This window comes from Corvus hawaiiensis, chromosome 35 (assembly GCF_020740725.1).
Source record: "Corvus hawaiiensis isolate bCorHaw1 chromosome 35, bCorHaw1.pri.cur, whole genome shotgun sequence".
Taxonomy (NCBI): Eukaryota; Metazoa; Chordata; class Aves; order Passeriformes; family Corvidae; genus Corvus; species Corvus hawaiiensis.
This window is the reverse complement of record NC_063247.1, coordinates 774,380-789,108: the sequence shown is the minus strand read 5'-3', so window position 1 is coordinate 789,108 and position 14,729 is coordinate 774,380. Positions and strand designations below refer to the sequence as shown.

Genomic DNA, 14,729 nt, shown 5'->3' with positions numbered 1-14,729 from the left:
CCCCAAGGGCTGCAAGTCCCCACCCAGGGTCCCCAGCAAGGCCCAGTTTGGATGTGCAGCCCCCAATGTTCCCAGTTTCCCTCTCCTTTCCCCGGGCCGGGTTGCCCCGCCCCCAGCGGGTGGGAGCAGCCGAGAGCCCCGCGCTGCCCATCCCGACCTGTCCCGGCTCCATCCCCGCTGCTCCCGCGGGCTGCGAGGGGCTCGGGAACGGGGGACCCAGGGTGTCGCTGGTGCTGGGGGGAGGAGGAGGAGGGATGGCAGAGGAGGTGTGGGAGGAGGAGGCAGAGGAGGTGTGGGAGGAGGAGGAAGAGGAGGGACAAGAGAGGATCAAGTAAAGGAGAAGGCAGCATGAGGCCGAGCACTCCCTGAATTCACAGCCCCTCACCCAAGGGAGCATCACTCCCCCATCCCACAGGTGTCCGGGGAGGGGGAGCTCAGCCCAAATATCCTGGAGGGTCCCTGGACTGGTTTTTTTGGGGGGGATGTTTGGAGTATGAAGAACTCCAAAGCTGAGAAGCAAATGCCCCTTGCATGGACATTGGGGGGTCCCCAGGACGTGTTTTTGAGGGGTCCTTGTGGCGGTGCCAGCAGAGCCCTGGCAGCGGGCAGAGCCTGAGGGGGCAACCTTGGGACTCTCAAAGTGGGGAAAGCAGAGAGGGGCAGTACCGGGACCAGGGGAGCCCCGGCAGTCTGGACCCACAGGACCCCAAGGTAGGGAGCCCAGAGAGGGGGGGGCGCCGCAATTCATGGGACCCTTGACAGCCTGGAGAGGGGGAGGGGAACTCCTTGGACCCCCTGCACCCCGAAGCAGAGAATAAGGGGAGAAGGATCCCTTGGACCCCATAACCCCCAGCATCCCTAAGTGGGGAGCCCACGGTGGAGCTTTTTGTATTCCTGGACTCCCAGCAGCCTGGGGAGGGCGGGGACCAAGTAGATGGGGGACCCCAATACAAGCGTGATCCCCAGCAGCTGTGACAGGGGGAAACCCCCAACATCAGAGTGGTGGGACTAGAGAGAGGGCACTCCTGTGAGGCTTTTTCAGGGCTGAATGTTGGTGTTTGGGAGGTTTTTCTGGACCCCAGATGCCCGGTGACTTGTAGAGATGGACTTGAGCAGGGGAACATTCAAACTTAACATGCTCATCCCTTGTTTTTCCCCAAACCAGGATTTCCCATTCCCAAACCTTTGCCAAATGGAGGAGGAGGCTGTGAGGAAGAGGAAGATGCCCCGGGACCCCCAGGCAGGTGAGGAGGAAGTCCCTGTCCCTTTCCCCCTCTCTCCTGCTCCATCTCCCAGCCCAGCATCGCCCCCGGCTGCAGGACAAGCCCGCTGCCGATGCCGTCCTGCCGGGGACGGACTGGGGGGATCTCCTTCCCCTTCTCTGTGGCACGGAGGCAAATCCCATCCTCTCCTTGTCCTTCCTCCCCCAGACAAGGAGCTGAGGATGGAGCCCAGGGAGGACAAATCCCCACGGCAGAACCTGGTGGAAGAGGCCGTTTTGAGCGGCTCCATGGCGCAGGAATCCAACAGGGAGGAAAAGACCTGGAGATCCCTTAGGAGGAGGGGCTGCAAACGCAGCCCAGGGAGCTGTGAGGAGGAAAGACCCACCCTGTGCCAGGAAGGCGGCCGGAGATCCAGCCAGAGCTCGAACCTGGTGGTCCATGAGCCACTTCAAACCGGGGAGAAGCCCTACAAGTGCTTGGAATGTGGGAAGAGCTTCAGAGACAGCTCCCACCTGATCCGCCACCAGATGATCCACACTGGGGAACGGCCCTACGAGTGTGGGGAATGTGGGAAGAGCTTCAGAGAAAGCTCTGAACTGCTCCGCCACCAGATGATCCACACTGGGGAACGCCCCTATGAGTGTGGGGAATGTTGGAAGAAGTTCAGAGACAGCTCCACCCTGATCCGCCACCAGATGATCCACACTGGGGAACGGCCCTATGAGTGTGGGGAATGTGGGCAGAGCTTCAGACAGAGATCGACCCTGATCTGCCACCAGATGATCCACACTGGGAAACGGCCCTATGAGTGTGGGGAATGTGGGAAGAGCTTCAGAGACAGCTCTGAACTGCTCCGCCACCGGATGATCCATACTGGGGAACGGCCCTACGAGTGTGGGGAATGTGGGCAGAGCTTCAGCCAGAGCTCCACCCTGATCCGCCACCAGATGATCCACACTGGGGAGAGGCCCTACGAGTGTGGGGAATGTGGGAAGAGCTTAAGGTATAGCTCTGACCTGCTCCGCCACCAGATGATCCACACTGGGGAACGGCCCTATGTGTGTGGGGAATGTGGGCAGAGCTTCAGACAGAGATCCACCCTGATCCGCCACCAGATGATCCACACTGGGGAGAGGCCCTATGAGTGTGGGGAATGTGGGAAGAGCTTCAGAGAGAGCTCTAGCCTCATCATCCATCAGAGGAGCCACACCAGAGAGAGGCCCTATGAGTGCCTGGAATGTGGGAAGAACTTCAGCCACAGATCCAACCTGATTGTCCACCAGAGGCTCCACACTGGGGAGAGGCCTTACCAGTGTGGGGAATGTGGGAAGAGCTTCAGACAGAGCTCTGAGCTGATCATCCACCAGAGGAGCCACACTGGGGAGAGGCCCTATGAGTGTCCCGAGTGTGGCAAGAGCTTCACCCAGAGCTCAGCCTTGACCAGACACCAACAGAAGCACCGGTAAGTGAAGCCCTGCAAGTGCCCCAACTGTGGGAAGAGCTTCGTCCGCTGCTCCAACTTCATCCTCCACTGAAGGACCGACATTCGCTGTATCCTTGTTGGGAAGACACCTGGCTGGTTGTCTTCTCCATATCCTTCTGGATCCCCATAGGCACCAGGGATGATGATGTTTGGGAGGATTTGGGGGTTCTGAGGGGAGATGGAAGAGTTTTCTCCATTGCTTTGCACTCCAGAAGATGAGAGGCCTCAATCTGTCACCTCAAAACCACTGGATCCCAGTGAAAACTGTTCAGTTCCCACTCCAAATGGCTCAGTCACATTCCAAAAGTACTTGACCCTACAGCCCCCTCAAAATCTTCAGGAGGGGCTGGATGGGCATTCAGAGGGTCTGGATGGAGTGGGAGGTACATGGTGGGGGATGGGCAATGGGAGGGGGGCAGGGGTTTGGAATGAAGAGCTGAAGGCTGGGGATGATGAGGCCGGGGGAATCTCCTTTCTGGGTATCCCCCACATCTGAGGGCATTTGGGTTATCCCCAGTTCCTGAGGGGTTTTTTGGGTACCCCCCGATCCTGAGGAGGGGATACAGGGAGACAAGGGATGACACGTGGCTCTGGCACTTGGAGTGGGCACCACAGGGAGGGACACAGGGAGCCCATTTTGGGGAAGATCCTGCTGCTTTCTGCCAATTTTGGGGGCTAGAAATGGCTTTTGGAGTTTTTCTGCTAATTCAGGAAACTGAGGTGACACCCCTTCCTCATTCTGTGACTGTGAGGAGACACCATTTTTGGGAGGATCTTGCTGCTTTCCACCAAACTGGGGCAAGGATATAAATGGCTTGTGGGCCCTGTGCCTCATTTTGGGGGTTGGGGTGACCCCACGGTTCCACTGGTGTCTGAGGGAGGGTTATAACTCTCAGTTTTGGTGGTTATAAGCAGCTTGTGGGGGTCCCACGTTTGACGGAGGCTCCCAGCCCCCCCCCCAAAGTAGCCTTTGGCCAATCAGGGCATGCGGTGGTGATGACTCAGCAGTTGCCATGGAGATGTGCAGGTGCCAGAGACCACAACACTTTTAAGCCAATCAGAAAATGCAGAAAACAATTTTTACTCAGTCAGAGCTTTTCTCACCGATGACTCCTGCATTGGTTTGGTACAGCCTGGTTTTTGGTGGCGGGGGGGCCACAGAGGTGGCTCCTGTGAGATGCTGCTGGAAGCTTCCACCATGTCCAGCAGTGCCAATCCCTGATGGCTCTGAAGATGGACATGCTGCTGGCCAAAACTGGGCCAATGAGAGAGGCTGGTAACGCCTCTGGGATAACAGATTTAAGAAGAAAACCAAAACAAAGTCACAGTTTTGGCTTCTGGTCAGAGAAGAGGAGGAGGTGAGTATGTGTGAGGGAAACAACATGGAGACACCAAGGTCAGTGGAGAAGGTGGGGGAGGAGGTGCTCCAGGCTCCAGAGCCAAGATTCCTCTGCAGGCCGTGGTAAAGAGCATGGTGAAGGAGCTTGGGGATCCACGGGGGATGCAGAGATCCACCCACAGTCCCCGGAAATCCACGGGGGATGCAGAGATCCACCTGCAGCCGGGAGGGGAGGTGCTCACAGCAGAGCGGGTAGATGCCTGGAGGAGGCTGTGATCCAGTGAAAGATCCAGTGGAGAGAGGGGGTGTCGCGTTCCACTGTGGGGAACTGAGAGGAGTTCTTTTAAAAATGGATGGTCGAGAAGGGAATGAAGCCAAATGAGGCAAATATTGTCACTGAGAACCATTTATAGACACCAAAAGGAGAAAGAAAAGGAGCTTCCCGAGCAGAAGACAGCTAGAGGAGACAGAACAGAAGAAAGGAAAATGGGAAAAGAGTGGGGGAGAGGGGAGAGAGGGGACAGAGAGAAAAAGAGGGCTTTACCCCCAGCGGGTCAGGGCAGTGCTGTTGGTGCCCAGGTGGGGGGCCGTGCACGCTGCCTGCCTGTGGCTGAGCCAGGCCCGACCTAGCCCGCGCAGCTCCTGGAGGGCGTGGCTCGATGGGCGCGGCTCCCGTGGCGACGGCCCTGGACACGCGGTGAGTGGGCGCTTGGATGAGAGGACCAGGAGCTGTATTGGCGCGGCAGGACGGGCAGTGACTGCTAGATCGGGGTGGCACGGAAGGATGCAGGCAGCCCAGGCAGGAAGGCAGGGCAAAGCAGCGAGGTGGTGCTCAGGGGCACAGGAAAGCAGGACAGGTGCGAGGGCAAGCCAGTGAGGGCAGCAGAGCCAGAAGGCAGGCTCGGGCCAGAATGTTTTAAACAGTGAAGGGAGATGTTGGTTTTTGTATTTGGAGTTACTGATTCAAGGGGTTAAAGAGTTAATTACCAAGTTTAATACTGTTAACATTCTCTGATTTCAGGTTGGAAAATGACTGGGAGTTGAGAGTGATGGTTAGAGTTAGATTGTATGTTAGGATGCTTTAGTGTTCAGTATGTTTTTACTGTTGAATTGTCAATGATTAATGTAAAACAAAATGGCTGACGGGAATAACTTTCCGGAATCTTCTTGGGGGTGGGGAGTGTGCAAGTGCCAGTCAAAACCACCAGAATGTGTCACTCAGGCTGGGGCCCCTCCTTTAGGCAACAACTGGGCATGCTCCAGAGGGATGAGCTGGCCCCTATGGGCAGGCATGAGGGAGGGACCAAACCAACTCGGCCCCTGACTGGACAAATGTGTCCAGATACCCTGATTGACACTGGGAGGGGAGAACAGGCCTTGCACAAGCCCCGAGGGTTGTGCCTTTGGCTAACCCTCGTAGCCAAATGCCAAATACTGCTCTCATTTGTTTTGTAGGCAGGCAGCTTGCCACTTGGGGTCTGTAGTTGTCAATTATTAAATTTTTGTTAATAAAACCCTTTCAACTTTTGAATTGGCTCATTGTTTTTCACACAGGTAGCGGGCAGTAGCGAGACCTCCCGAAGGAGCAGCAGTGAGCCCTGATGTAGTTGGGTTTTATACTCCCCCGGCCCCTCCCAAAGGCTGCCTGAGGACAGGGAACCATTGGCCCAGTCCAACTTTCCTGGGCCGTCCATTGGTGGAGACCTCCCCTTGACCTGACTGGAGAAGCCCCTCCACAGTGTCTCCTACTGCCTTCCTCGTGTGGGGTGTTGCCAGGCCAAGGCTCCCCAGAGATGAGGCTTCCCCCACTCGTGGCTGCCTCCTGCAAGTGGCAGGTGTACGCTCCCTGCCCCCGCATGCCTCTGAAAACCCTGACAGCCAGAGTTGAGGCAACCTAAAATGGCTGAACTCAAACTGAATTGGCTCCTCACAGAGGGCCCTGCGCCCAGGCTGGAGCAGCCTGGCCTTGGAGGACTGCAGCCTGGAACCTTACGGGAGCTTACTGGTGGCTGTGACTGGGAATGACTATGAGCAAGCTGAGGGCAACTGGGCTATACTGGGAGTGTCTGTAACCACACTGGGAGTGACTGGGAACACACTGAGAGCGACTGAGAGTGACTAGGTCTACACTGGGGGCAACTGGGATTGACTGGGACCATGCTGGGGGAGACTGGGATCCTACTGGACACATACTGGGGAATATGTGGAATGACTGGCTCTGTGCTAGGGGCAACTGAGAGCAATTGGGATCAGACTGGGAGGAACTGGGAGCAACTAGGAGCATGCGGGTGACAACTGGGATCATCATGGCATCAGAGTAGGATCATGCTGGGAGTGACTGGGTCTATGCTAGAAGCAACTGGGAGATACAGGGATCACACTGGGAGGAAATGGGGCCATACCGGGGACAACTGGGATCATATTGAGAGCAGCTGGGTCTACACTGAGGGTGACTGGGGTCATACTGGGATCATACTGAAAGTGACTGGGAGCATCCTGAGGGCAACTGGGATATACAGGCAGTGACTGGAATCATGCTGGAAGCTACTGGGAGATACTGGGAGAGACGGGGAGTGACTGGGACTATGGTGGGAGCAAATGGCATTGTACTGAGGGTGACTGGGTTCATACTGGAATCATACTGGGGAGGACTGGAACCACAGTGGGAGTAACTGGGATCATACTGGGGGAAACTGGAACTGTACTGGGAGTACCGGGAACTATACTAGGAGTGAAGGGGAACACCTGGGACCATGCAGGGATCATAGTGGGAGTGACCAGGGTCATACTGGGATCATACTGAGTGTAACTGAAAATGACTGGGATCATATTGGGGTGACTGGGAGCCACAGTATTGGGAATTATAAAGGAGAATTAGGTTGTGAGCTGTAAAACCTGCCTGCAAAGACACATGGCAGAACAAAGGAGCACAAGGCAGCACAGAGAGGCTTGTCTCCACCGGGCCCTGGGGGAGGAGGTGTCACAGGGCAGACCCCTACAAAGTGTGTTGCTGATGTGGCAACACGAGATAGGTCACGCCATATAAGGAACTACTGTGCCTTAGAAAAGTGTATAAAACCAACTCCTTTGAATAAACCATTCAGATTCCCTGCCAGTCTGGGTCCGAGATTCAGTCGCCGACAAATGGTGTCCCCGTGTGAGAATTTATTAAACGCCTATCTGTGCGTCTGTCGGTGAGCCCCGTGGGACTTGGAAGTGCTGCTGAGAGAAGTGGGAAAGGTGGCCAGCAATAATCCCTACAAATTGTAGCTGAGCCATGGGGGACGTAGGGGATGGAGTATCCCAAGAACAGAACATCCCAAACACGTCAAAACAGGTTATAAAGAAACATGGCAGGAAAGTTGAGTCTACAGATTTGAACAGACTCTTGTTTTCAGTAAAAGACTGTGATTCAACTTTAGATAGGACCAATATTTTTAATCCTCAGACATGGGACGCTTTAGAGGACATGTTGTGGGATGATTTACACGTGGCAACGCAGTGCTGACAAAGCTTTTGTATCCATGGAGGACAGTGTGTAAAGGCGCTCGTGGTGCATGCAGCACCCGGAGACCGGACAAAAAAAGCCGCTTGTGCCACCGCAGTAACTGTGCCAAGCCCTTCTGCACTGCCACCAAGCGACCGTAAGTCTGTTGGGGCTGGGGGAGGAGAACCAGAAGATGGCCCCTCGTCCCCCGACCTGTTTGACCCTGGAGGGAAGCCGGATGGTACCGTAAAGCTCACGCTGCCCTGCGCCACGCGGCATCAGCTGGAGCTGGGTCGTGGCAAGTGTCTGGAGCTGGGAGGTCCCGTCCTGGTAGCGTGTTCCCTCTCTGTTTGCTTTCTGTGAGAGTACAGGTGATGCCTTTTCCTGGTCTTAAAATCAAGAGTCAAAACCGGTTAGAAGGGGAAAAAGGATTTTATCTTGATATTTATTTTAAGCATCCTTAGGTGCACACATCCAGGTCAGATGCACTGAAATGCACTCCGCAATGCACCCCCAAAAGACCTGGTATGACATTATAGGTTTTATTAATTAGCATATCTATCAAAAATTCCCCAATGAGAGGCTTGAATGAGCCCCCCTCCCCAAGGAGCCTTCTCCTGGATGGTTCTATCAGTTTACAGAATGTGTTCTGGAGAGGACCTTGGGGTCTGGGGCATACTTGATCCCTAGCCACAAAGCTTCTAAAATGTTTAGTCTCTCAGCTTGACAAACAAGTCCAAGAATGTAGGCAAAAAGCACCACTAAGAATACAGCAGTTGTAAAAAGGGCATTAACGGGTATAAAAGAAAAGGCAAAAAATCTTCGTAGCATCATTTCTCCCCTAACTAACAAAACCCTACCTTGTCTAGTCTACTCTATTCTTTACTTGCAGAACCGGTTTACACAACCAGCTGCTCCACAGGCTATTACACAGATAATAACTACAATTACAGCTATGATGAATATTTCTTTTACCCAGGCCCAGTTTGGTAACCATGAGGTGAGGATATCAAAAATATGATCAAAATTGAAGGTGTTATTTCTAGAAGCTACTCCATGTAGAATTTGAGTTCTTTTCCGAATTTCATCTAAACCTTTCTTAATTCTCTCGCTTTGGTCCACATCAGAACCTTGGACACATTTTGGACTACAGTCTTATGCAAATCATGGGGTGAACCCTAAACCATGGTTACCAGTTGGGCAAATAGCAAACATGTAAATAACAGTTTAAACTGCATCTTTCTGATTTGTATCGGTCTCTGTCTTCTTGGTAGTTTCGGGAGCAGAAGCTTTCTTCACCCTGGAATAGTGAATCCACGGTCCCTTGCCAGCAACCTTGACTGCAGTAGAAGTGGTCAGCAAAACTTGGAATGGTCCCTTCCACTTGGCTTGCAAGGGGTCGCTGTCCCAGCACTTGATGTAGACCCAGTCTCCAGGCTGGAACGGATGAGCAGCTGTGTCCAATCCTATTGGTTTGGAGAACACGATGAATCTCTGGAGCTTCTGCAAAGTGGAACTCAGAGCCATTAAATATTTCTGCAAATCATTTTTACCTGTCATATGAATTTCCCCCGGGATATGTGGAACCTGGTATAGCCTGCCATATAATATTTCATAGGGACTGATATTGTCCCTTCGCCTTGGCTGTATGCGGACTCTCAGCAAGGCTATAGGCAGGGCTTGAACCCATGTCATGGATGTCTCTTGACAAATCTTGCAAATCTGAGTTTTGAGGGTCCCGTTCATGCGTTCAACTTTGCCACTTGCCTGGGGCTTATATGGTGTGTGCAGGTCCCAGGTAAGTCTCAAAATCTTGCTAAGTTCTCTAACCACCATTGCAACAAAATGTGGTCCCCTATCTGATGACATTCCCAAAGGAACCCCAAATCTTGGTATTATATGATTGAGCAAAGCTTTCACTACTTCTTTTGCTGTGTTGGTGCGACACCCACTGAAGATGTCAACCAGTACCAGTATATACTTGCATCCCTCTTTGCATGGCATCTCAGCAAAATCTATTTGCCAATAATCTCCCGGGAGATCTCCTGGTTTTGTCACTCTTAACACAACTCTCTTGCTTGGGTTTTTACAGCAGGTTTCACACTTGCTTGTTACAGATTGTACAATATCAGTCATCCCTCTCCCTATCACTACTTTCCTCAAATGTTTTAAAAGATTTTCTGTTCCCCAGTGGGTACTTTCATGCTCTCATTGGGCTATTTCCCGAAGGATCAGGGGTGGAACTACAATTTGTCCTACCGGGGTAACAGCCTACCCACTTTCTTTGATTTCAGCTTAAGGCTGAAATTAATTAATTTGTGATCCCTCTGATCGTATTTTGGGGTAAATGATGACAAATCTATCTCTTCCTGTAGTACTATTGCAAAAATGCCTTTTTCTGCAATCCCCCTTGCTGTTTCATCAGCAAAACGATTTCTCAGTTCAGAGGCTGTTTTCCCTTTTTGATGACCCTTGCAATGCATGATAGCCACTTCCGTAGGCTTCCAAATGCTCTGTAAATGTGCAAGAATTTGTTTAGCATGCTTAACTTCATTACCTTGAGCAGTTAGCAGGCCACGTTCCTTCCAAATAGCTCCGTGGGCATGCACAACGCTGAAGGCATATTTGGAATCAGTCCATATGTTCACTTTCTTCTCTTCACTCAGTTCTAGAGCTCTCATTAGTGCAATGAGTTCAGCTTTCTGTGATGATACATTTGGAGGCAAGGCTTTTGCCTCAATGATTTTATCTGAGGTCGTTACGGCATAACCGGTCATCCTCCTATCGTTTTTCTTGAAGCTGCTCCCATTAGTGTACAATTCCCAGTCTGGATCCTTCAAAGAAACATCTTCCAGGTCTGGTCTGCTGGGATAAGTCTCCTCTATTGACTGCAAACAATCATGTTCAGGCACACTGTCAAGTAATGTGGATGATAAAAACATCGCAGGGTTTACCACAGAAGTTGTCTTTAGAGTAACATCGTCCTGTTCTAACAACACAGATTGGTATTTGAGCATCCTGCTAGGGGAGAGCCAGTGTCCTTCCTTTTGCTCCAGCACATTTATCACTGCATGGGGTACATACACAACAATGTGCTGCCCAAGGGTGAATTTACGGGCCTCCTGTATCAGAAGGACTGTTGCTGCCACAGCTTTCAAGCATCCTGGCCAACCCTGGGCTACATTGTCTAGTTGTTTTGAAAAATAGGCCACAGCTCTTCGCTGGTCTCCAAGGTGCTGTGCCAGTACCCCCAGAGCAACATTCAGTTGCTCATGTGTAAAGAGTTCAAAAGGTTTAGTCAAGTCCGGCAGCCCCAGAGCTGGGGCTGACATCAGGCAATGTTTCAGCTGTTTAAATGCAGCCCTGGCATTCTCTGTCCACATGATTGTCCCTTTTTAAGCTGCTCTAAGGACCTCATATAGACTGTAGTTTGATATCCATAGGCGACACCAACCTACCATTCCCAGGAAGGCCTGCATCTCCCCTTACGGTATGGGACTCTGGAAGTCGACAGATGGCTTCCTTCCATTCTCTGCTGAGTTGTTGATGTCCACGGAAAATTTCCAGGCCCAGGTATACTACTGTTTCCCTGGCAACCTGTGGCTTCTCTTTCGAGACCTGATACCTACTTTGGCCTAAAAGGTTCAACAGACTTAAAGTGAGCTTGATATAGTCATCTTGTGTCTTGGCCACTATCAAAATGTCATCAACATACTGGAGAACTGCTCCTCCTGGTTCTTGTTTCCTCCAGTCCTCAAGCTCCTTTGCCAGCTGGTTTCTGAATATGGTCGGGCTGTTTTTGAATCCTTGTGGTAAAACTGTCATGGTGAGCTGGGTCTTTCTCCCTGTTTCAGGATTGTCCCACTCAAAAGCAAAGAGTTCTTGGTTATTCTTATGCACAGGAATGCAGAAAAAGGCATCCTTGACATCTAAAACAGTGAACCACCCTAATTCATTGGTTAGTGTTGTCAAAAGTGTGTAAGGATTCACTACTGTTGGGGAAGATGAAACAGGAAAGCCTTGTAAATGTGATTGCCTGACAAAAGATTTTGGGAATATGAAAACTACAGGCAACATCGAAATGAAAGCCACTTTTGAAATACCAGGTCTTAGTTACTGAACAACTAGAAAACAATGGTATGGCCACTGAAGTAATCCCCTCTTGATGGAACAATACCCTCTGCTTGCAAACAGGTCCAAGGGTCAGAGCAGACCCTACTAGCTCAGCAGAAGGGGTCCAAAGAGTAGTTTTTAGAAGTTAAGATGTAACACTCTATGGTAATATAAGAACTCTTATAGGCTGTATGTAAATGCTATAGGATTTGTATCTTGTATTAGATTGGTTAGTGACAATTAGAATATTCAGTACAGAAGATGATTTATTGTATTGTAACCAGGACTTCAGACATTCTCTCTCTTCTATTCATTCTCTCTCTTCCACTTCTACTCTTGCTCTTACTCTTGCTCTTACACTCTCTCTCTCACCTGTTTACTCTCTTGCTCTCTTGGGCCTGCTCAGAGCTGAGTCTACCAGCTCTGAGCAGTGCCCCAATACCCACGCCTTTTACAATAAACCGACTGTGTCCCAAGACCTGCCTATAGAGATCTCTTGTCTCCATCCGTCACCATCTACGTCCGGCCGTCCCGACTGGACCCCAGAACCCCCGTAACCTACAGTCTGGCGCCCACCGTGATTGCCGAGCCCACACCCAGCACCTGCAGCCTGGCGCACAACGTGATTGAACGCCCGGTTCAGCTTTCTCCATCTGTAGGACTTTTCTCCATGGACGGTAACTAAAAGACCAGTTATAGCCACCTAGAACTTGTCGTGAGCACGGCATACCGATGCTGCGCATCGTAATAGCTGGAGCTCTGTAATTCTGCTGAGGCAGCCTTCGAGCACGGGGATTACCTGGAGCTCTTGGAGGCAATTGCCTGGCAGCCCTCGAGCACGGGCAGCCACTGCTGCGCAGCGGCTACCTGGAGCTCTTTGAGGAGGTCTGCCGTATCACCCCTCGAGCACGGACACGCTGCCAAGCAGTGCTGACTGGAGCTCTGCTGAGGGAAATCTGCCGCACGCCCCGAGCACAGGCGAGTAGTGCTGAGCACCGCCTGCACTGCAGCTCAGTGCGGACCCACCCGTGAGGTCCTGAGCACGGAAAGCCGTTGTCAAGCGACGACTGAAATCGGAGCTCTGGGAAAGGACCGAAAAGCGGCGTCCTGAGTGCTGAGTGGAGTGCCTGGCCAGCCCCCCACGACAGACATCTGAGTAAGGACGCTGCTCCTGCGACATCACCTAAGTGAGTATCATACTGGTCTAAAAAATGGGACAAACCCACTCTGCCCATGACAGAGATCTCTATAAGCAACTTAAGCATTTACTTATAAGCTCTGGTCTAAGTCAGTTGCCTAAACACGAGCTAAAAAATCTTTTAGAATGGACCCGACTTAATTTCCCAAATGCTGACCATTCAGCCGTCTTTACAAGAGACTTTTGGGACACAGTTGGAGTTAAACTCTTTAATAATATCTCCTACCGGGATATGGCAGCCGCGCAGCTGCTCCCAGCTTGCAGAGCGCTGGTAGAGCTGTTTGCCGCGGTGGCGCCGCCCGCAACAGTCACCCCGCTGAGCCCGGCTCCGGCTGCTAGTCCGCCCCTTGCTGTCGCGAGCCCGCAGCGGAGCATGGCCCCCGCCCCTCCGCCGGACCCCGCGGCTCCGATACCCGCGGTCCGCCTGACTCGCGCCGCCCCGCCCCCCGTGCTCCCGGCCCCCGCACCCGTTACCCCCGGCCCCAGCCACCCCACCGGACCCTACGGCCCCTCCCGCCATCCCCGCCATCCCGTGCGTCCCCGCTGCCCCATCCCCCGCGGCCCCCGCTGCCCCATCCCCCGCGGCCCCCGCCCTCAGTGCCAGCGTCTCCGCGGCCCCCGCCCCTTGCCCCTGCCCCCCGTGCCCCCCTCCCCGGTTCCGTCATCGCGGCTCCACCCCCCCCTGCTGCCGTCATTGCTACCCCACCCCCCGCTGCTGACATCATGATGGCCCCGCCCCCCGGCGGTACCACTGCGGGACCAGCGCCTACCCCCCTGCTACCTACGGGCGTTACCCCTCCCCCAGCCGCGCCGGTTATGGCCATGGCTGCCATTATAGCTGGCCCCCCCCAAAGCCAAGCGGCGACCCTTCTTCCAGCCCCCCAGGTCCCCCCCCCCCGACACGGCGCCGATGATAGCCATTGTTCCATCCGCGTCCGCCGCTGCTGCGTCTTCACAGTCCCCTGCCGCTCCCGAAACACTGGTGCCCACAGCGCTGGCCACGGCCGTCCTGCTGTCTCCTGCACCCCCTGTGCACGTTACCGCAGGAACCCTACCCCCCCCACCCTGCCGTTCAAGCGCACACAGCACGCCCCGAGCGGTCCCCCGGCCCTGCGGCACAGCCGCCGCCTGTGTCTACTCCCGTCTCTGCTGCCGTTTCTGTGCGGTTCCCCGATCCCCGCACACCATCGATTGCGCTGGGAGCGCCCCAGCTCCGCGAGCCACTTGGTCCCGGTACCGCACTGCCTGCACAGATGTCTGCAGTCTCCCCCGTGCCTGCCCCTGCTCCAGCTCCGTCTCCCCGCACTGCAGCCCCGCCACCACCCGCCCCAGCCCAGCCTACAAGCTTCCAGCAGCAGCACGCCGCGATCCAGCCACCAGCCCTCCTGCCTCCCGCGACCGCAGCCCCAGCCCCTGGTTCTGCAGTCCTGCCATCTCCCGCTCCGCCCGAACCATCTGCCACACAGACTGCCGCCATTACAGCCTACCGTGCGGACCTGATGACGCAACATACGCATGCGCAATTGCTGCAACTCCTGGACCAGTGGTATCAGTCCGCTCGAACTTCTCCAACCTCAGCACCGCTCCCGGGACCAGCCGCGCATCTTCCCGCGACTCCGCCGCCTGCCTCCCTGACTCCGCCGCCTGCCTCCCTGACTCTGCCGCCGCTTCCCGGAACCAACCCAAACAGCTCTGGTGTCCCCCCAGTGTTTGGGACAGACTTCTCAACTCAGAAAGAGACACTAAACCCTGAAGATTCGCCTGCATTAATCCCAAAAGTAGACAACCCCCAAAAATGTTTCAATAATTTTCAATTTACAGACTGGCATGAAATCAGACGCCAAATTTGCAAAGAGGAAAATCTAAATCCTTTAGCTATGCCTGTA

The 14,729-nt window shown here is 53.6% G+C and overlaps 2 protein-coding genes across 2 annotated transcripts; one reads left to right on the top strand and one right to left on the bottom strand.

The window, feature by feature from the left end:
* Positions 1–1,233: 1,233 nt before the first annotated feature.
* LOC125319003 (zinc finger protein 551-like) lies at positions 1,234–3,515 on the top strand. Its single transcript, XM_048289968.1, has 2 exons — positions 1,234–1,244; positions 1,431–3,515. The coding sequence occupies exon 2, from the start codon at positions 1,445–1,447 to the stop codon at positions 2,687–2,689; it is 1,245 nt and encodes a 414-aa protein (XP_048145925.1). The 5' UTR covers positions 1,234–1,244; positions 1,431–1,444; the 3' UTR covers positions 2,690–3,515.
* A 4,704-nt stretch (positions 3,516–8,219) lies between these two features.
* LOC125319005 lies at positions 8,220–11,512 on the bottom strand. The gene is made up of 2 exons (XM_048289970.1): positions 10,090–11,512; positions 8,220–9,035 (listed from the first exon to the last, which is right to left on the bottom strand). The coding sequence occupies exons 1-2, from the start codon at positions 10,913–10,915 to the stop codon at positions 8,722–8,724; spliced, it is 1,140 nt and encodes a 379-aa protein (XP_048145927.1). The 5' UTR covers positions 10,916–11,512; the 3' UTR covers positions 8,220–8,721.
* Between the last annotated feature and the right edge of the window lie 3,217 nt (positions 11,513–14,729).